The sequence below is a fragment of the Quercus robur genome, chromosome 6, assembly GCF_932294415.1.
Source record: "Quercus robur chromosome 6, dhQueRobu3.1, whole genome shotgun sequence".
Classification (NCBI taxonomy): domain Eukaryota; kingdom Viridiplantae; phylum Streptophyta; class Magnoliopsida; order Fagales; family Fagaceae; genus Quercus; species Quercus robur.
Window position 1 is genome coordinate 13,204,958 of NC_065539.1, and position 23,363 is coordinate 13,228,320.

The 23,363-nt window shown below is 33.0% G+C and overlaps 1 protein-coding gene across 3 annotated transcripts in view; it reads right to left on the bottom strand.

Moving 5' to 3' along the window:
• Positions 1-6,480: 6,480 nt before the first annotated feature.
• Positions 6,481-23,363, bottom strand: part of LOC126732839 (probable receptor-like protein kinase At5g24010) — an 89,413-nt gene continuing 72,530 nt past the window's right edge. For 2 of the 3 annotated variants that reach the window (XM_050435879.1, XM_050435878.1), the window contains exon 2: positions 6,481-7,488. In XM_050435879.1, coding sequence (XP_050291836.1) covers positions 6,645-7,488 — 844 coding nt within the window. In that variant the 3' untranslated portion in view covers positions 6,481-6,644. Of the gene's footprint in view, positions 7,715-23,363 lie in introns of all 3 variants that reach the window. The other variant, XM_050435877.1, reaches the window with a different exon arrangement.

The window sequence follows — 23,363 nt, forward strand, 5'->3', positions numbered from 1 at the left end:
AAATCCCAAAGAATCCAAAATAGTGGTAGCCCTAACATAACATTCCGTAGGCTATCATATAAGACAACCCAGAGATTATAATAATTTATAAAAAGGGAAAACCAATGTAAATGAAGATGACAGTAACACTATATATCAAACCAAAACAAACCCAAAATTGAAATCAAATAGAAGAATCCCAGGAAACAAAAATCCAATAAAAATTGCATAATCAAAAAAAGGGAAAAAGAAAATCCAAACCAATGTAAAATGAAGATGAGAAAAACACTATATATCAACTAAAACAAACCCAGAATTAAAACCAAATAGAAGAATCCCAAGAAACCAAAAATCCAATAAAAATTGCATACAAAAAAAAAAAAGGGAAAAAGAAAATCTAATTACAAAAATTTTGTGATTCTTCTTTGCCATAGATTTGACAACAAAGTAAGAAGAAGAAAACGTGGAAATCTGCAAAGAAAAAAAAACAAAAACAAAAACAAAACAAAAAAAACTTAAATCCAGAGCAACCCACAACCACAAACCAACAAAATTCCATGAAAACAAAAACAAAAAAACTTAAATCCATAGCAACCCACAACCACAAATTAACAAAATTCCATGAACAATTGAAGCGGATAAAGAGAGAGCAATATATAGAAATTAAGGAGAGCAAAAAACATGTTTTAATTACCTCAAAATAAAACATGATGGGCTGGATTGAGCGACGATGGAGAGGCAAAGAGAAATCGATGCAGTGGCAGTGATCCATGGTGGCGGTGGCGGTGGGAGGATCAAGTTTTGGCGTGCCAGTGTATATTAGAAAACAGAGAGGTTGTAGGGTGTAGACGTGAAGGCTAAAGAAAGAGTTGTAACTTGGATTAGGGTTCTAAATTGATAATTCTAATATAATATAATTCTAATATAATATAATACTAATAAAACGTTAAGAAGAATTAAAAAAAGAAAAAGAAAAAGAAAAGAAAAGGGTTGACGTGAAAGCTAAGGGGGGGTGATTAAATGGATAAATTCTAATATAATAAAACATCAAAAACGTTAAGAAGAATTAAAAAATAAAAAAAGGGTGACATGAAAGAAAGCTGATTGGGGGGGGGGGGGAATAAATGGATAAATTCTAATATAATAAAACATCAAAAAGAATAAAAAAAAAAGGTGACATGGAAAATTGTAGAGCTAGTAGAGGCTTCGATTATATATATATATATATAGATTATTTATGATTATGCCATTTTTTAAGAGGATGACTTAATACTTAGGCCACTTGGGCCTTGGCGCCCCCAATAAGAAAAGGTTTATATTTTTATTTCTAGATATATTTTAGTTTTGAATTTCTACTAAAAAAATATTAATTTGAATATTAAAACTTTAAAAAATTAATATGGAAATTAATTAAATCTAAAATATTTTCATACATTTATTTTTATATAAAAAATACAATAGTAAATTTAGATGAAAATCTCATAAATGAATGAAAAATTCATGAAAAAAGTTAGAAAATAATAAAATAATACAAGAGGAAGTTAACAATGAATTTTTTTTAGTGATATTCAAATATGAAATATAACAATCCTTGATTATATAAAAATAATTTGATTCTTTTTCAAATTTATATATCACTCACATAATTTTGTTGACAAAACTTATTAGTTGTTTTGTGGATTTTTTTTAAAATTAAAATTGATAAAATCGTACTTTACATCATTTGGATTAGCTATATCTATATTTATATAATATTTAAAAGCTAAAAAATAATATTTATTATTGCTATACTCCCATTGAACCACATTAGTGTAGCATTCGGTCCATTTCGGTTCACTTCGGTTCACTTTGGTAATACTTTGACAGGAGATGTTTGTGTAGAAAATGGAGCTCCTTCATTAGTAGATTCTTGATAAAATTACTTTTTTTTTTTTTTTTTTTGTGTATAAGTGATAGATTTAATTATATCTCCTTCATTTTTCAACCATTCAAGTCGTATAGAGGATGGATCGTTTGAAAGGAGTATTAAAAACAAATTCTAACCAAACATTACATTATCTACAAAATCTCATCTCATATAATAATTGAATGTAAAATACATTATACTTTATTGAAAAAAGAAAAAATTTAAAAAAATTAAAAGACTTTCAAATAACAAATATAGAAAGCTTAATTTAGAAAATTTAATATATTGTATTAAATATGTTTTTTAGAGAATGGACAATAATTATGTATAATATCTTAGGTGTTGTTCTTTAGGTATACCTCTTAAATTTCAGACATGTGGCTTTTTTTTTTTTTTTTTTTTTTTTTTGTTTTTCATGGGTGAAAGTGTACTTTTAATTAAGTAGCTACATGACTGAATTTTAAGAAGGGAACTTAAAGAACAACATCTAAGAGCATTCACATTAGCTTCCTTAAATATTTAGCCAAACTAACCTTAAAAACACTACTTTTTTAAGTTTAGCTATCTTCTTCTTCTTTTTATTTTTTTTGTTTTTATTTATTTATTATTATGTACGTACATCAACCTCAATATTAAATCACAATTTCAATTAAATATTATTTCTTTTCTATTCACAATTTTAATCCCAAAACCCATAACCACTTGATACAACCACATCTTTTAGCACAACCACATCCAGCTGTCGTACACAACCACTAGATTATAGTGTCTTGGATCCACCCTTAAAATCCAAAAAAATCTAAGCTTAGGTTTCAGACCAAAAGTGTTGAGCTAGCAACCAACCGTCGCACACCAGCCAAAAACCCATCTCAACCGGTTCCAAAAACCCAAATCACAACCTATCTTGGTCATCACCTACCAACCAAATCGGGACCCAATTTCAGCAATGCATTGATGTGATACCTAGCACTAGTTAATCATTAAAGAGAGAGAGGAAACAAGATCAGAGTCACAAAAATCACCTTCAAACCAAACCATCCATCAGGACACCCATTATCGAAACCAACCACAAGCACTGCACCCAAAAAAAAAAAAAGCACAAACCGAGCAACCACTACATAAATCAAACAAAAAATCAATACAAACCTCACACCCACCGCACAAATTAAATCAAACACATCATCCATCACTCCTATTGTCCAAATCAATGCAAATATCAACACAAACCCATAAAAATTAACTTTCAAACACCCAAATCCGCCACCACTGATAGCCACCAAATCCAAACATTGTAGTTCATGAGAGAGAGAGAGAGAGAGAGAGAGAGAGAGAGAGAGATTTAAGATTTTTTTTTTTTTAAAAACAATTTTTTTAGCACTAGCGAGAAGACTATCTCGCTACAAGTGGCGATTACTGTTCATTGCTAAATTTTTTTGGTTAGTTTATTGAGTTTGATGTGTGAGTTTTTTGGTGGGTTTCTAGTTATATTCTTAACCTTAAGCTAGTTTGTTGCGACAAATGTGAATGCTTTAAGTACTGTACTTAAATTTTGCCCTTAGAAAATAATCACATCATTTTAAGAAAAGTTAGGACTAACACTTATTAGTCTTATCTACTATTTTTATTTTTCATTTTAAAAAAAAAATCAACAAATCTTTTCTTGTATTGCGCAAGTTTGAGACTAGTAAGTTATTATTCTTCTACTTTCAAATTTGCAAATACTTAAATAGTCAAATGCAGGATAATTCATTATTACTTTACCTTCTTTTTTTTTTTTTTTTTTTTTTTTTTTTTTTTTTTTGTGGAGAAATTATTACTTTACAATTGGATGCGAGCTATTTTACTTTTTTTTCTTATCAGTGGACATTCATCATTTTGTATACATTTTCCTGCTGGACGTATACTATTCAACTTTTGACTTTACCATTGGATACTTGGATATCAATTAGAGTTCAGGCCCATTATTAGTTCTTTGATTTTGGACTTTATTTCTCTTGTGGGCTTAAAAATGCAACAATAGTCCTCGGTAATCTTTGGGTCTGCCCAGTTTCAAACTTCACTCCCATAAATAATTCCAAGTTTTGCCATCACCAAATCCATTTTTCGATCAAATTCTTTCATTTGGCCCCTGAAATTTGTGTATTTTCCATTTTTGATAATTTTTGTGTGAGGACCAAAAATCTTAATTAAAACTTTAGCTTCACAATTAATTTAATAGGAGGGGTTACTAATAATCCACAATGGGAGATTTGAACAAGAACAAGAATCTATGTGAAACTACAAAGATGAGGCTATATTATTCATACAAGAGGCAATACTATGCACTTTGTTACTATTTGCTCAAGAACAAACACTTGAATCTCTTCTAAGGCTATATTTTCCCTCTACAATTCTCTCTCTCTCTCTCTCTCTCTCTCTCTCTCTCTCTCTCTCTCTCTCTCTCTCTCTCTCTCTCTCTCTCTCTCTCTCTCTCTTTGCCCTTATCCTTCCTTATACTTGCCCTACTTTCTTCTCTAGAATGTGATGTCTCTGTACAGTAGAAAGGCACTTTATCCCATTAGGCTCTTGCTTCTCTATTTTCATAATGAATGGAGACTTTTGAGGCTCTAAGCACTGTTCAGACCAGTCATTCATTAATAAATACAACTGTACGAAGTAGGTGAGTCTCATTAATGCGGATGTGACTGTTGCTTTATTAGGAAGCTTCAGTAGGCTTCCTTAGACAATTCTGCATTTTCCAAAGTTCATCCTCGGGAGCTCGACAAGCACCTCATCCTCAGCTTACCAATCTCTAGCCTTCCTAGTGAGAATAATTTCCCGCCTAAATGCTTGGTCCAAGGTTTGATTCCTTCAGAAAGGTCAACCATCAGAATGGGCCGGTCAGTATTGGGCCTACCCTCATTTAGGGCGCCCAATACTACTTGGGTTAAAAACTACTTCCCTACATTTTGTTTTCTTTAAATTTTTAATTTAAAAGTCATAATAAGATATATATGTTTTGGAATGTCTTTTAGATACGAAGTTTTAAATTTCATAATTATCTCAATTTTACAGTTTTTGGTAAAATTTACTATTTTTCCATCAAAATTAGTGATTTGGGTGAAATAAGGTTTTGTGAGCATTTTCCAAACCACCCAAGATTATTTTCTATTTAAATATATTGTAGCCTTGAAGGCAAATCACCCAAGATTTTTTTACTATTTTAACATATTGTAGCCTTAAAGACATTCAATTTTAAAATTAATAAAAAAATATGTAGATATATATATATATATATATATATATATTTATATATATTTTAAGATAATTTCAACCTATATCATCCGCTCAACACGTTGGTCTCTCACTCCTACAAGGGTTTACTCGGTAAAATCAGGTTATTGGTTCTTAGCTCAGACTCAGAGCATGGGGAGTGCAATAGACCAAGTTGAGGTTCGAAACATTTGGAGGAAAGTTTGGGATTATTTGTTCCTAATAAAGTTCGGAACTTCCTGTGGAGAGCTATCAATAATTCCATTCCTACGAAAGTTAATCTTTTTCGTTGCAAGGTGATTTATGAGGATGTGTGTGATCACTGCAAAGCTGGCTCTGAAGATGTGATCCATGCTCTGTGGGAGTGTACCCATCTGGCATCGGTTTGGTAATCACATCCAAGCTGGAATTTTCTAGCCAATACCCACTTCTAGAATTTTAGAGAACCGATGAAGTATGTGATTATGGAGGAGATAGACATTAGAGTTTTTTGCAACAACAATAAGGATTATCTGGTACAGGCGAAACTCTTTAAGGATAGGTTCCAAACCCTTCACAGCGGGTCAAATTGTTCCAGATGTTTTCGTTGCTCAAGCTAGCTTTTTCAAAGCAATTCCCCACAAGCTTCCTGACATTTTCCCCCGAGTTCCCCAATCTGTGATTTGGAAACCTACCCCCAGTACTTTTTTTTAAAGTAAACTATGATGGAGCAGTTTTTAGATATGAGAATGCAGCTGATATTGGTGTAGTTATCATGGACGATAATGGATTGGTTGTGGCTTCTATGGCCGAGAAGATCCATCTCCCAAGCATGGTCACATTTGTTGAAGCTCTTCAACAATTAAGGCCCTCTTTCGCTCATGATATTGGTCTCTCAGCCATTGTTTTAGAGGGTGATTCGGAAGTAATTATCAATGCTCTGAAGAATTATGCTCCCCCTCTTACTGCTTATGGTCACTTAATTGGAGAAGCTCAGTCCCTTACTCAAACATTTGCTGCTATTGATCTTCTCCATATTAGACGTTAGGGTAATTCTGTCACTCATAACATTGCTAGACATGTTAGCGAGTTTATGGTGTGGATGAAGGATGTTTCTCTACACCTTCATCACGTAGTTTTAGCCAATTTGGAAGTTTCTTCTTAATAAAAACTAGTCTTCTTCTTCTTAAAAAAAAAAAAAAATTACAGTCTTTTGTCTCTCTTTTGAGATGAATTTCGGATTCTATCATCTTATGAATTCAAGAAACCCTTACAGATTCAAGGTTTTTTTTTTTGTTTTATTTATTTATTTATTTATTTTTTAAGTAGACGTGTTATGCTATCAATAATAATATTCAAATACGTAATACAATAATTCTTGATTAAATAAAAAAGCCATAGCAGGTGTGCAACAGTTTTTACAGACAGCCTTTAGCATTTTACAGTTTAATGGTGACAGGATCACAGGAAGCCACATAAACGAAATAAAGCTACTGTACCTCAAACCAGTGAAGACTGGCTAGCACCATCAATCCTCAATTCGGTTTTGACTTTCACTAGCTGATATATCAGAATCATCATCCCCTCCAATGGGTGTATGATCATCTTCCCCCTTTAGCATTCCATCAGAAGGCAATTGCCAAGCAAGAGGTATCTGCAACTGCAATGAAGTGTTTATTGTGCTGTCTTCACCTGGGTCTGCGTGCATTGCAGTTTCTTGAAGCATCAGTGCATATTGCAAGTCATATAGCACTTCATGCATTTTAGGCCTCTCAGCACTATTTGTCTTCAAACACTTCTCAGCTGTTTCACCAAACTTTCGCAATGAACTAGGCTTGATTTTACCAACTAGCACTGGATCGATAATTTTCTCAAGTTGGCCTTTCCTTCGCCACAGCATCCCCCATTCAGCTAGGTTCATCTCCTCCAATGGAAGCAAGTTGTTAATAGCCGGTCTAGCACAAAGAATTTCAAGAAGTACGACACCAAAAGAGTACACATCAGATTTTTCTGTCAGCTGTAGGGTGGTAAGGTATTCAGGATCAAGATAACCAAAGCTACCCTTTACAGCCATTGTCAAATGTTCTGGATCGGGAACGCCCGACTTTGAAAGGCCAAAGTCAGCAACCTTAGCCACAAAATTTTCATCAAGCAAAATGTTTGTGGACTTCACATCACGGTGAATGATTCCTCCAGCCGGACCAGTGTGTAGGTAACGTAGGCCCGTGGCAGCGCCAATGCAAATTTCAAGTCTTTGCTTCCAAGATAATTCAGATGGTGAAGATATGGTCTCAGAATTGTCATTTGAATGATAGAGGTGTTCTCTTAGAGTCCCCTTTTCCATAAATTCATAAACCAGTATCATCTCAGACCTTTCGTCGCAGTATCCAATCAAAGAAACAAGATGGTGATGCCTGATTTGAGATAACACTATGATCTCCGTTTGGAATTCCTCAATACCCTGCCCATGCCTTGCTTCACTTCGTTTAACTGCCACTTTCGTACCATTCCGAAGAGTTCCTTTGTAGACTTTGCCAAATCCACCCTCACCAATCAAAAATTTTGCATTGAAGTTCTTAGTTGCATGCTGTATTTCGCCTAAAGATATCCTCCAACTAAGGTTCAGATTCGAAGGTAGGGATGAATTAGCACTTCCATCAGTAAACCTGTTAAAACTTATCCCTCCAAAAAGAATCCCTGTCAAACTTTGATCAGGCATTGATGATTTCCTGCATTTCAAACGCAAAGCCGCAACTATAATCAAAAACATAAATGCTCCACTACCTACAGAACCAATGATCTTTATAACAGGGGAGTTTTTCTTGACTGGTTTACATTCATCCAATATGGAACCTGATGTCTTCATTAACTCCATAATCTCCAGCCCATTCAAAAACGCATTAAGAATGCGAGATTCATTCTCTGAAGGGCTTATACTAAAATTCATAAATCCAGAATCATCTGAATCAACCACATAATCAATGAAAAAGGGAACAGCGAACTCTCCAATTCTAGTCATATTATACGGATCAATCAACTGATCAAAGTTGCTATATATATAGAGATTGAACAATATGTCATTGAGTGTTTTGGTTACTATGTCACAGAAATGGACCCGAACAAAGTGTCCAGTATTCTTACTGACAGGAAAACTCCAAGTTAAATTTAAGAGACTGGCGTTGCCGTTAGCACCTGTCTTCAATTGTTTGGCTGTCTGGTAGACACGATCTGGGGCAGTATATTTTGTGGCCAGTTCAGAATTGTAATTAAGCGTTTGACTATAAGGCGGGCTGTTCTTCGCAGAATCGCTGTGGAGTATTAAGTAACTATCATCTGCTACCCATTTCCTCCACAATTCATCGTAATCAATTTGGGAACCTCCAAAGTTGATCCTATGGATTGTGTGCAGAGCCTGAGAGAGCAAACCAGTGTAGTTACTAACATTTCGAGCAGAACTAACGTGAGGGGCATAATCAATGATGCGGGTCTCGTTGGCAAGAAAGACTTCTATGGCATTTACGAACGCCAAAGATGAGTCTTGAGAAGGTATGAATTGCATTCTAAACTTTCCTTGTGGGATGGTGAGCAAGAACTCCTTAATCACTGGAGAACTACTACTGTTTCGGATGCTGAAATTGGTTAAGAGTGAAAACCCAGAAGCCGAAACATTGAACAATGCATCATATAGATTAGCACGTGACAAGTAAGCAAAGAAATGGAGGCGTACTATGTACGTACCATTCTGGTCGATTTCAAAGCTATACGAACACGGCTGTCTGTAAACTCTTGCTGTTTGATAGAGTTCTGGAATCCATGCTGATGTGTTTCTGACTTCTTCGCTTTTCCCAGTTGAGAAAGAAAGGGAATTGCTGTCGGCAACAAAGACCTGACCGTTGACGGTGGTGTTGGAGCTTGCTCCACAGTTGATGAAGTACTTGTCAGGAACAGTGTAAGCTGATGAGAGAAGTAGAAATGAAGGGAAGTAGAGAGGTAAGAAAAGGCAGAGTTGGAAAAGACTCTTATGGAAGTGAAGCATTTCCATGGATTTTTTGTGAGATCTAGCTAGTTCTTCAGAGCCAGAGGTAATGATAGGTAGCTGAGGATGAAATAAAGTAGGTAATAATTTTTTTTTTTTGAGAAAAGGTAATAATATTTAATAGTATGCATAAATGTAATGGAAAATTTTTAAACGAAGACTTTGACTTAAAAGTATATACGGATTCACCAAGATGTGTCTCACCAACCAAGGAATGTCTTCTCATGTAAAGTTCTTTAATTTAGGGGCATTCTGTAATGTAATAGCAGAAGTAGTCCACACAGTTTTGTTGGGGGGGATAGATTTTTATGGAGAAAAAAATAATAATAAAGGAAGGAAATGTTAAAAAAATAAAGACCCAGAAATATAGAAATTATTAATTTCATTGAACAAGTGGGCTAATAAGCTGATGGCGTTTTTCAGCCCTACCCGAAGTTTGTGTTCGGGGCTCGATCCTTCTATAGAAATATGTTGCAACAGCCAACAGTGTTGGGGATCTGTATGATAAGAAGCTAATGTGCAAATAACATATACTTCTTGAAGCATCTGGAACTATCTTCCTTTAATCCTTTGAACTTGATAATTTAGATACAATGATCAATTATTGTAACCTTTTCCTTTGGGATCAATTATTCCTTTCCTTTTCGGATCAATTATAAAACACTTTTCATTTTTGGGTTTCTTTTTAGAGCAGAGAGGAACCCATAAAGAAAAGAAAAATTAAAAACTAAAAGTTTGAAATTGAAAGTATTGTTTTTTCTAATACATCTAGGTTAATGTCAGGATTTTTCTTTGGAATTTTTTTATGGTTACAAAGTTTACACTCAAGAACGAAATATTTGCGCTAAAAGCCTTGTAACTTAATCAACACCTCTTATTCTAATGAAAACATTTATGGTTCAAATCTCTCTCTTCCCTTGTTATAACTATCGAATTATTAAAAGAAAATGAAAGAAATATTTGGAATAATATTTTGTAAGGAAACAATTTGGATCCAGAGCCTAAAAGTTAAAAGGATCTAGGCCCAAAGAGCCCAATACAATGAATTTGTAAAGAATGGATTGGAAACCTGGGCTATAATGAGTTGGGTAGCAATTATAGTGAATCCAAATGATAATAAGGTAGAGATAGACTGGTTTTTACTAAAGAAAATAGTCCTCGATACAGTCTGAGGAGATCAATTCTTGTATATATTTCTTGAATTTGATTACAAGTACAGTTCTTAGTGCTACAATATTCTTCTCTCAAATTTTCGTTCCCTTCTCTCAAGGTCTCTCTTCTATTTTATACTATCGTTTCCCTTTCATCTCTACCCTCCACATGTAGATCAAATTGTTGGTGTTGATCCCTGTCACATCAGCACCTTCTTGAAGTCTCTAGGGAGTAGCTGTAAGGCTGATAACTACTGTTCATGTATCACTTTCTCATTAATGCGGTCAGAGAGTTAGCTGCTGAGCATTCAATGTGGTGGTAGCAGCTTTCTCTTAGATATTTCCCACCTCCCATTTGTCCTGTACGTTCTTAACGTATATCTTTATTAATAGAATTTCTTGGAATGTCACCCTAGATGACAGAACGCACTTTCTGATCTTTGCTTCGCTTAACCGTGGAGATACTCCTCCTTGGCTTACCTTTCCTAACCCTCTCATTCGTAGCTCGCTCATGGAGTCCTGAGTCTTACATATTCATTACTGTTTATCTGTCCTCGGATCACAAAATGTCCTCGGATAAGGCCCAAGGCCCAACATATGTACTTGGGCCCCCTTATCCCTACATATTTAATTAGTGTCATCACACTCAAGTAACAGAAATTGACTCTATTTGATTGGGGTGATTTTGGAAAGGATAAAAAATAAAGGAAATAAAATGGGAGGAAAATTGGTGTTTTTAGTTGTTTTGGTATCAAAGAAAAGAAGGTGAGATAATTTTTTTTAAGGTAGATAATGGGGGAGGGAAAGGTGTAGTTCATGGGGTTGTAAATAAACCAAGTTGTTTATGAACAACTTGAACTCGATTCTAGAAAATGCTTGTTTATATTCATTTGTTTAACAAAAAAGCCAAATTCAAGCCAAATTTTAAGCTTGACAATTAAACAAGCCAAGACATAGTAATTTTTTTGTGAACAAGCTCTTGAACATTAAATTCGATTTAACTATATATAATGTTATATTTATACTTGTTTTAAAATATACTTAAACTTGAGATTGGATTATGTAAGTTTGTAAATAAGTTTTTGTAGGGTCTCGTTTTTCAGCCCAATACCACACGATGGGTGGGATCTTGGACCAGCGAACCCAATACAATGAATTGTAGAGAGTAGACTAAAAGGCTAGACCTTGGTGAATGGACAATCGTTAGTCATGGTGTTCATGATGATCGCACAGAGGTGAACTGAGCTTATCCAAGAAGACGTTCTCCTTGGCACGGCCTGGGTGGCTCCGGTTCTTGGACCTGGTCCCAGTCCCCTTTCTGGACTGCTTCTTCCTCCTTTTATACTAGCTTTTTCCCTCCCCCCAACGTCCACGTGTAGGTTCAGCTTTATAGGGCTGGTACTTGTCCTATCAGCCCATACCAAAGTGGTTGGGGGTGGTTGTAAAAGCTGAAAAGCATGGCTCTGTTAGGTACATAGTACTTAATTGCAGTAATGGCAGCATTTCCCTTGTTTTTTGTCGTTTTAGTACTTTTCCTGTTCGGCGAAATGACCCGGAATGTCATCACCAGGACCGAGTTACTCCCTTTGCCCTCGGCTACATTTATGGCCGAGGAGGGTCCTTCCCATGGTCGAGGAGGATCCTTCCCATGGCCAAGGGGTGGGCCTTCCTAGGATCAGGCCTTGGGCCCAGCACAGACATTGACATGGGCTTCTCGGTTTTATACCCCCCCCACATGTATAATAGAAATTAAAATTATACAAAGTTGAATTTCTTTCCTTTCATACTTCTTTTCAACCAAACAAAAGAAATTTATGAAATAATTATTTCTTATCCTTCAATACATAATTTAAAAAAAAAAAAAAAAAATCTTCTTCATTCTCTCAGTCTTCTATCTTTTATATGTTCTTTATTCTCTTACTTTTCTATCTTTTCTACTACAAAGGAAACGTTATTAAAACTTCAGCACAACACACTTTATTACATACCCAACGCTTTATACATATTTTTACATCAATAAGAGCATTAGTATTGGTGATGCTAAAAAACTATATTACTATTTTTAGTACCACCAATCACAAAAATGGGGCTGCAATGGTGGAGTTATAGTTAAAAAATTTAGCTTCTCACTTACAGTGCACAACCAAAGAAACTCATATAATAATATTTGAACAAAACTTAGGTACAGTATCTTAGGTGTTGTTTCTTAGGTTCCCCTCTTAAGATTCTCCCATTTGACTACTTAACTAAAAAATATACTTCCTTTTCATGAGAAAAAATTTACATGGTAGAATCTTAAGAGGGAAACCTAAGAAACAATACCTAAATATTGTAACTAAGTCTTGCCCATAATATTTTATTCTCCTTCCTATATTTTAATGAAAAACTATGTTTTCTCTCTCTTACTTTTTTCTCTTTCATCACCTCACCATGTCCTTCCTCTCCTCACTTTTTTCTCTTTCTTCACCTCACCATGTCTTCTCCCTTTGCTTTGATTGATCTAGCAAAACCCACAAATCTCTATACCACCAAAGAAAAAAAAATCTCATTTTTGAGTTTTGACCCAAAAAATAGAGATATAGAAGATTAATTGAGAATGGGTTGCTTGGTTTTGTGACTGTTTTGTGCTGGCTTTTGAGGTGGGTTTAGTGGTGGTGGTGGTGGTTTTTTTTTTTTTTTTTAATCAGAGTTCTGTTCGTTTGGTTGTGGTTATGGCAGTTGGTGGCTGTGGCTGGGTTGGGTTAGTGGTTGTGATGTGGGGGTTGTGGGTTTGTGGTTTGGTTTTGTGGGGCTTATGGGTGGCAATGGTGGTTATAGGTTTGGCGGTGGCTGGTGGTGGCTATTGGTTTGTTGAGTTTATGGGTTTGTTCATGGTTGTTCTTCTTTCACAGAGAGAGAGAGAGAGAGAGAGAGAGAGAGAGAGAGAGAGAGAGAGAGAGAGAGAGAGAGAGAGAGAGAGAGAGAGAGAGAGAGAGAGAGAGAGAGAGAAGAAAAGAGAGAGAATTAAAAAATAACAAATAAATAATATTTAATTAAAGAGGTAAAAAAAATAGAACCACTAATGTTGGATGTGTTGTAAAGTGAGAAGGTAAAATAGATAAAGTGGTTTTTTGTGGTGCCAAATAGCTAAAAAAATAGCTATACTAATGTGGATGTTTTGTAAAATGAGAAGGTAAAAAAGATAAAGTGACTTTTCTATTTTTTCTATTACAAAGGAAATGTTATTAATTGTTGACACCCCATTTTGCAACCTGCATTTAACCTCACATAGAGGGTAAAATAGTAATTTCGCCTTGGAAATATGCATCTTGATTATGTTCACTAGATCCTTAATCTCATTTCACCAAAATGATCTTGATATTGTAACGATCAAATCGACTGTTCATAAGCCTTAATCAAACAATCAGGTTGAAAGTTATCATTAAATCAAGTTTTAATGGCCGAGATGCACTATCACAAATTGAGTCCAACTATATGTGATAATGAACAATTGATTCCAATTGGTTATAATTATAATCAATTTGAGATTAATGATGTGTCATAATTTGATCGGTTAGGACTACATTTTATGGTAAGGTTGCATACATCTAATTGATTAGATAGTTAGACATTAATTATTCAATGAGTAATTTGTGCAATTATCTTTTAATTAAGGTAAATTTGGAACTAATTAAGTTTGAAATGGGAGTGATTGGAGCCTATTAATGTTAATTGGGAGCTAATTTGAGACCTATTAATGTTAATTATGTTGAAATTGTTTTCTATCAAATGACATTTGCTCACCATTTCGTTAATATCTCTCAGAATATTTTGAATCTATGAATGAGGTTAATTTTCTCAAAAACTAAACATCCGGAGCTTCAATTTGAGCATAAGAACGAGACAATTCCAATCAGAATTGAGTAAGATATGATTTTTGAAGTTGGCTCTACAAACTGTTACAGTAGTTACGGGAAAACCGAATTTTATTTGCTCCTCACTCCCACCAATCTCTAGATTTAATGCACCAGATTTTCCGCAAGGCTAAAATGAGTTCTAGGTTCATGATTCTTTGTCAATCCTCATTAAATGACATTCCATTCATATTTCCTCAACCACTACTATATAAACTCCCATCTCCTTCATTCCAAAGGACACAGACAAAAACCCTCTCTCTTCTCCTTTCTTGAGTTCTAGGAAGTTGAGTAGTCTTGTCATATCTTGGTCTTCTTAAGACTCAAAGTATTGAGTGAGACTCACTCTTCTTCTCCTAACTCTTCTTTTCCTCCACTCACCATATGGATCTTGCATGAAAGTATAATCCCTTTCCCTAATTGTTTTTTTGTGTTACCATGATAAGAGTTTAAGATTAAAGCATGGTTGTCAATCCTCATTAAATGACATTCCATTCATATTTCCTCCACTACTACTATATAAACCTCTATCTCCTTCATTCCAAAGGACACAGACAAAAACCTTCTCTCTTCTCCTTTCTTGAGTTCTAGGAAGTTGAGTAGTCTTGTCATATCTTAGTCTTCTTAAGACTCAAAGTATTGAGTGAGACTCACTCTTCCTCTCCTAACTCTTCTTTTCCTCCACTCACCATATGGATCTTGCATGAAAGTATAATCTCTTTCCCTAATTGTTTTTTTGTGTTGCCATGATGAGAGTTTAAGATTAAAGCATGATAGTAATCATTTAAATTCCCTTGTTCATCACATGTTCATGCATAACACTAATTTTAATCTTAAATCCACCTCAAAAATATGAAAAAACATGTTTGTTTAATAGTTTTTTGAAATCCTTGAATCTAGGATATCATTATCCATACACATTCATTAAAATTTATTTTTCAATCCAAATGAAATACTTAATAAATTGAATTATGGTTTATCACATACACACACTTTAAATTTAATATGCAAATTGATTGATAACATATTGGATTATGTGATATGAATGTTGACTACCATAGTCTAGAAGACCGGTTTGACCGGGTAAGGTGGGTGCCTAACACCTTCCCACCTTGTAACATAGCCTTCGAACTTAGATCAAGGGTTGATAGACCAATGTTTATCCTTGTAATTTTCAATTTTTAGATTGTAACTAAGAAACAAAGTTATGCACTTTATCTTAAATTGTATCTAGGACCAAAGCCATGTAATTTTCCTATGATCAATGTAAATTCAATTGAAAATTAATAAAATGAGAAATTTTTCAATTTTAGTTTTCTTATTTATCCCAATAATTAAATAAGTGACGACTCCATTGTAAAACCCTTAATCTAAAAGAGAAAATATAACTAGTTGAATCTCCATTTTGAAAGGCAGTAACACGACTTCACCCATTCACGTGGGTTTGGCCCAATATCATAAAAACGAGCCGAGGGCACGGTCTCTCATATTAATACTTCAGCACAAGACACTTTATTACACACCCAATGTTTTATACATATTTTTACATCAATAACTAGGTAGAAGAGGGTTTTGTATGTAGAAAACGAAAATGTTGAAGTTAATTTTATTATAAAATGTTTACAAATTAACATGACCTTGAATGTTACTTATACACCATCAACAATATAATAAATAAATTTCTTAATTACTTTTTTTTGTTGTATGTTAAAAAATTGATAAATCAATTGTAAAAATTATGTATTTAAATTTATAATTTCCTTGGCATCACATAAATATCATTAAAAAAAAGTCACCATACTGCTACACATTCATGTTAGACTCGAAAAACAAATCAAGCTTCATATCTTATAACATAGCTAACAATATTTGACTAATTAAAAGAAAGAGGAAGGAAAGATCTGGGGGCAAAAAAACAAAAGAAAGAAGATTGGGAAAGGAAGATCGAGATAGAATTGGTTTTCTATATTAACACGATGTATATATGTAAATTCTTGTTGTTTGATAGAAAAGTGGAATCTTTGTTGATGAGTTGATGTTCCAAGTTAAGAAGGAAGGATCCACTGGAGTGTGCTCCACAGTTGTTGACGTACTTATCAAGAACAATGTAACCTATGAAAGCAGCATAAGTAAAGACTGGTGGAGAGGTAAGTGAAGACAAAGTTGTTAGTGAAGCATTTTTATGAATTAGAGTGATATCACTTATATCTTGGCTCATCAAAGTCATCACTGATGCTATATTTATCATACAACAATCACAAGAAGTCGTGTGTGAAAAATGGTTTTTTTTTTTTTTTTTTTTTTTTTTTTCCTGTACTTATTGATCAAGGAAAGAGAGTGGGATTTTTTTTTTCCCCACTTGGACCCACATTTTTTTTTTTTTTTGAGAAAGGGACCCACATTTTTATTTCTCTAAAATGGAGAAAATGAAGAGAAAAATATGGAGCGGCGAATGTATCATTTTACACCTAATCACATTTTTCCTTTTTCTTTTACATTTCATCTTCTTATCAAGTATTAAAAAAAAATAATAATAAATACATGCTTTCAACTTATAATTATTTATGAATATACCATTATTTACGGGGATGGCTTACTGTCTATGCCGCTTAGGCCTTGGCCTAAGGTCCCAATAAGCAAAAACTTACATTTTTTTATTTCTAGATATATCTTAATTTTGAATTTCTTCTAAAAATATTAATTTGAATATTAAAACTTTAAAAATGATAAAAATATAATAGTAAATTTAGATGAAAATCTCATAAATTAATGAAAATTTCATCAAGAAGAATTAGAAAATTATAAAATAATACAAGAAGAAGTTAACAATGAAAATAATTTAATTACTACATCAATTTTATCGACAAAATTTATTGTAGTTGTTTTTGCAGATTTATTTTTCCTAAAATTAAAATTGATAAAATCCTACTTTACATCGATTGGGTTAGCCATATAATCAATAAAAAAAAGGGGATGTGTTAGCAAAACCAAAATGCAGAAACTTAATTAGTAATTTTGCATCTCTAGAACATTAAGGATTTATTTATGGTACTAATACAAAATTACTAATCAAATATATTTATATATATACTAGTCGCTAACCCGTACAATGAACATGATAGTTAAATAAAAATTAAAAGTATTTATTTTGCTTAAATGTCTATGACTTGACTTAAAAAAATGTATAACTTGAAAATGAATGAAAAAAAGTAATTTTTTGTTCAATATAATGATTTAGAAAAATTCTTTTTCTTTCATATCATTGGTTCCACATAACACATCTGAGTGTAGGTTATTCTATGATGACGATTTCACATAATACTTAACTGCAATTAAATCTACTATCCACCACCAATCTAATCTATATTATCTTGATAGTAGATCTACAAATTGCATTCTCATATCCTCAATCGTTTAGAAGGTAACTGGAGTAATGATTGTATGTAATGTATAAATTTTATTCTTTTACAATATAAAATTATTATGATAGATGATTAAAATAATTAAAATAAAATCTAATTTTCTGGAATTCTTTTTAAATAGAATTTTAAATTTCTTAAAACTTAGTTAATTGAGTTTCTATTTCACTTAAAAGTGAACTATCTTAATTAATGAGAATTTAACTATTTTTTTGCAAATAGAAGATAACCATAGGCCCAATTTTTATTTTATAGCATAGGATGTTACAGTTAGATCTATACCATGTGTAATACGTTAGTCTATTATGATAGTTCCAAATAATATCCTAATACCTATCTGTGGGGACCAGCCCAAAATAACAGGATGGGCCCTAAGCCCGTCCAAGGACGCAGCCCGTCCGAAGAGTCAGCGTGGCCCAAGAAATCCTTATTCAGGCCCACTAGGGCAAAGAGAACATGTCCGAGGAGTAATTTCTCCTCAGATACTGCAAAATCCGGAGCAAAGGTACATCCAAGTCACTATAGTCCATCTTCCAAATACGTAAAAAGGAAGGAAATCCGAAATATCTTAGCAAAGGCTGCCACCACCACATTAAATGCATTGCAACTATTCTCCTGGCCGCATTAATGAGGAAAAGACCCCTGAACAGTGCTATCTTGGCTACCGTAACTCACAAAGAACTGAGAGGGGTGTCTGATGGGACAGGTGCTCAAGTGGGGGTTTGGATGATCAACAAGTATAAAGCCCAGATGATTGGAAAGGGCCTATATAATATGTAAAAGTCCCCCAAGAGAAGGGGACGGGAAAAAAGGAGAGAATACTGTAGAGAAGTCTTACTGCATTGATCTATATCTATTAATCAAGTTTTTAGCTCTGTCATGACCGGGTGACCTTTCAACACAATAGCATTTGTTCTTGTTCGTGTGTTCCCTTAACCCATGCAACAACCCGTTAAGCTTACTTAAACCGAGTTCTTTAGCCCATACTCTACAAGAATTCATTGTGTTGGGCTTTTTGGACCAAGGTTTGAGACAGCAAGAACTTGATTACTAAATTGTTCGCCTACACTATCTATATGAGTTTTCTTTTTAATAATGTCGTAAAGGATGAAGTTTAATAGAAATCATTTAAGATCCATCGTATCCAATAATTTTTTTTAAAAAAAATAATAATAATTTCAAAAGTCTTTTAATTGTAAAATTTTTTTAATCATAAAAGGGACTCTATCTAAACTCTAAAAAAAAAGCGTTCGGAATGATCACGTCATTGATACCATATCATGATGGTTGCAAATAGCAATATTATTATTCATAATTAATAGATGAATAATAAAATTGTGAATTAACAATTTAACAATTCAAATATCAAGTTTAAACTACAACAACACATATATAGAAAACTCCAAATATTGGAACATACTTCTTCTGCTATTTTCATTATTCAATCAAAACCAAAGTTTCAAAAATAATTTCAATTCAATTAAACCCAATACATACATACACATGAATGAAAAGAATTCCAAAAATAAAAATAACAATCTCTAAAAGTCTCTGCCTAATACAATCACTATTAATTTTTTTTCTTTTTTAGATTATTGACCAAAATATCTCTTATATATGTTAACATTAAACCTGATAAGAAAACTTTACATACCAATGAATAACTCTCATTGGCTGGGTATCAGAGTCAAAACATAGTCATGTTGTCCAAAATCATATATATCAATTAGAGTTCAAACCAAAAATATATATATATCATCCAAATACATATATAAAATCATATATTCAGTAATCAAATATGTGGGGGCTAGATAGCCAGAAGGTACTATTAAAACTGTATATATTGGGCTTATGGTCTAGTTCGAGGATATTTACTTGTCTGAGGATAGTCAAATAATGTTATTATGGGAATGTTAGAAGCGAAAGAGATAAGGATTGTATGTGATAGTCCAAAAGATGTTCGAGGAGAAAAGTCACATCGGAAATGTGGATCTGAGATCAGTAAGAATGTCCTATTGTCCTGAACATTCTTCCAAGTTGCATCACAGTTAGAAGTCAGACATTGGATAGAAGAGGAGTAGAAGAAAGCAACAAATATCTTCAAAGGCTGTTACCTTCACATTAAATGCGTCCCAACTAACTCTCTGGCCGCATTAATGTGAAAGTGATACTTGAACAGTGGTGAAGCAACCTTATAGCTGCTAGTTGAAGGTTCTAGGAGGTGTTGGATGAGACAAGAAGGAGTTCCTGGAATCTAACCTACTCGTGTATGGTAGGGATGATACCAAAAATTATAGTATATAGCATGGAAATGTGGCCTAAAAAAAGGGAGATCGAGAAAAGAGAAATCTTTGTAATAATCCTTTAAACTCTTGTAACCTTGATCATCAACTTGACATTATAATAGAGTTCCTCGGACTGTGCTGAGAACAAATTTTCTTATATTATTTGTGTTTGATCCTCCTAAATAGACAATGGTTACTATATTTCTTACTCACTAGAACTAGTTCTTTCACCCACGCTCTACAAATTCATTATTTGGGCTCATTAGGCTAAAACCCAATCCTATATTGGGTCCAATCTAAATCCAGTCCTTACAAAATATATTTGTGATAATCCTTTTTTTTTTTTTTTACTTTAAATCAGTAATACAATTGAAATAAATTGTAACAATTATAAACAATTTTCAGAAGTTAAGATACAGTAGTATAAGCAAAATAAAACCAATTAAGATAAGGTCACTTACCTCAGCTAGCTCACCACAAAAGAACTTCTCCCTAACACTTCCTCTAAAATCCTTAGATATTATCTAAAATAATTTTTCAGGTACCATTTACTCAATAATCAAATAATTAAAAAAACTTATAAAAGTAGTATAAGCAAAATAAAACCAATTAAAATAAGTTCTCTTACCTCAGCTAATTCACCACAAAAAAATTTCTCTCTAACATTTTCTTTAAAATCCTTAGGTATCACCGAAATCACCAAAATAATTTTTCATGTACTATTTACTTAATAATCAAATAATTTAAGAAAACTTATAACAAAACCTGACCAAAAGAAAAACTGCTAAAAATATCTAATAATTTTTCAATATTATCTCATACCAAAAATCCACATATTCATAATATATAAATTTCTTTTACTTTCGGCAACTTCCTAGGGATAAGGCCTATAGATTACATATCGAGTCAAAGTCAATTTATAAAGGACCACCACCTAGAACCATCTTCTTCTATACATGTGATGTGTTCCTCCTTTTTTCTTTAAAAAAAAAAAAAAAAAAAAAAAAAAAAAAAAAAAAAAAAAAAAAAAATCTCCTGCCACCATTAATTCTCTTTTGAGACGAGGACAAAACCAAGTACAAGTAAGGCGCATGGGCACTTACGGGATATAGCATTTTTTTTTTTTTTTTTTTACATCTGGTAGCTTGTCAGATTATAAGCTTGCACTTCCTATTTACCAAAACCACAATTCGGTGAACTTGTGGAGAACCGGACCCATTAAAATTAAAGTTCTGTTTGAAATTTATTTATTTTATTGAAATTAAAAATTTTATACTTAAAGTTCTCTAAATAAAAGTAAAAATTAGTTGAAATAGTACCGTAAGAATCATGAATATTAAATAGTGCTAAAAAGTGTAGTAGGGTTCATAAATAATAGCAAAAATAACTTAAATAGTAAAATAAGTTGGTAAAATTTTTTTTTACCAAAAACATACTAAGAGCGCGTTTGGATTCGGCTGAAAAAAACTGCGTTTGCGTTTTGTCTGTTTTTTTTTTTTTTTTTTTTTTCACGCGTTTTGGGTGTTGCGGCTACTGTTCATGCACTGTTCAATGAACAGTAGCCACAAACTTTGACTTTTCAAATTTTTTTGACCAATCACAGAATATCGTGTACTGTTCACGGACCCACAAATTTCACTTTTCAGCAACTTTTTCATTAAAAATGGGTCCCATGATACTATTCACACATTTAAAAATTATTTCGCTACAGTGTTTTTCAGTTTTCAGCTGTATCCAAACGGACCCTAAACCGAAAAATCTGCAGCTTCTTTTTACACTTAACTCCGAGAACCATAATCAATGCTAGAGACTGTACAGTAGGGGGTGTTGAAAGCGTAGAAGTAGTTTTCTTAAATAGGAGAGAGTGTGGACCATGAGAGAGTGTTATTACATTTGGTTAGAAGTCTAACTTGCGTTAGGTTTTTATTTTTTTATTTTTATTATTATTATTATTTATAAATAGAGAGAGTATAAGGAGTCTAGGGACAGTGGGAGAGTATTGTAGAAAGAAGTGTTTGTTTTATAGTTTGTAAGTTTTGTTTAAAAAAAATAATAATGTGGCAAGATCTTGGAGAGGTCAAAAGTTTCGTTTATATATATATATATATATATATATATAATGCCTCATTTTGCTATTGTCTCGGTCTCAATTTGTATCGAGCAAGCCCTAATAGCTTAACAAACAAACATATTTCATTGTACATTATATGTCAATAATAATTTGAAGCATGATTCTTGAAATTTATTTGTTAATATAATTCATTGTTGTAAGATTTAAGTCATTGTAATAAACCTTTAAATACTATCAAAGACATACAAAATTATTTCTTTAATGATAATGCTATAACAAAGAAAATTTATACTTATTTCCTATCCTCCAAAATATAATGGAAATTTTATATGTTCTTAATTTTCTCACTTTTTATCATTTATATCTTTTTTTAATCTTTTCTTTTCTATTGAGCAAAAAATTTCTAAATTAAAGAAAACTTTTAATAATAATGGACTTTTATGTACTATATTACAAAATACAAATCATCTATACCACTTTTTGTATTTTACTTTACATTCCACTAATCACAACTTATCATGTATTTGTTTAACTTTTCATACAAAATAAACCAAAGTTTAAATTTGAAAGCAAAAAACACATCTACCAAGTTTTAATCAATGAAACATAAAAGTAAAACACATTACATTTCTCAAATTATGTTCTCATTAGTCATTATCTATATTCAGTTGCTCCAAAATCATTGCAGATGTTTCCGCCGGTGGGATTCTATCAAAAAGTTAATAACGAAAATGATTATAGTAATATTCAAATATGTAATACAACAATTCTTGACTAAATAAAAAGGTCATAGGCGGTGTGCAACACTAAAACATTTTTACAGACACAGCATATTATTATAGCATTTTACAGAGTTATGATGACAGGAAGCCACATAAACGTAATAAAGCTAATGTACCTCAAACTAGAGAAGAATATCTTGCCCCATCAATCCTCAATTGGGTTTTGACTTTCACTAGCCGTTGTATCAGAGTCATCATCCACTCCAGTGGGTGTATGATCATCTTTCTCCATTGGGATTCTATCAGAGGGCAATTGCCAAGCAAGAGGTAACTGCAACTCCAATGAAGAATTTATTGTGCTTTCTTCATGTGGGTCTGCGTGCATTGCAGTTTCTTGAAGCATCAGTGCATATTGCAAGTCATATAGCACTTCATGCATTTTAGGCCTGTCAGCACCACTTGTCTTCAAGCACTTCTCAGCTGTTTCACCAAACTTTCGCAATGAGTTAGGCTTGATTTTACCAACTAGCACTGGATCGATAATTTTCTCAAGTTGGCCTTTCCTTTGCCACAGCATCCCCCATTCAGCTAAGTTCATCTCATCCATTGGAAGCAAGTTTTTAATAGCTGGTCTAGCACAAAGAATTTCAAGAAGTACAACTCCAAAAGA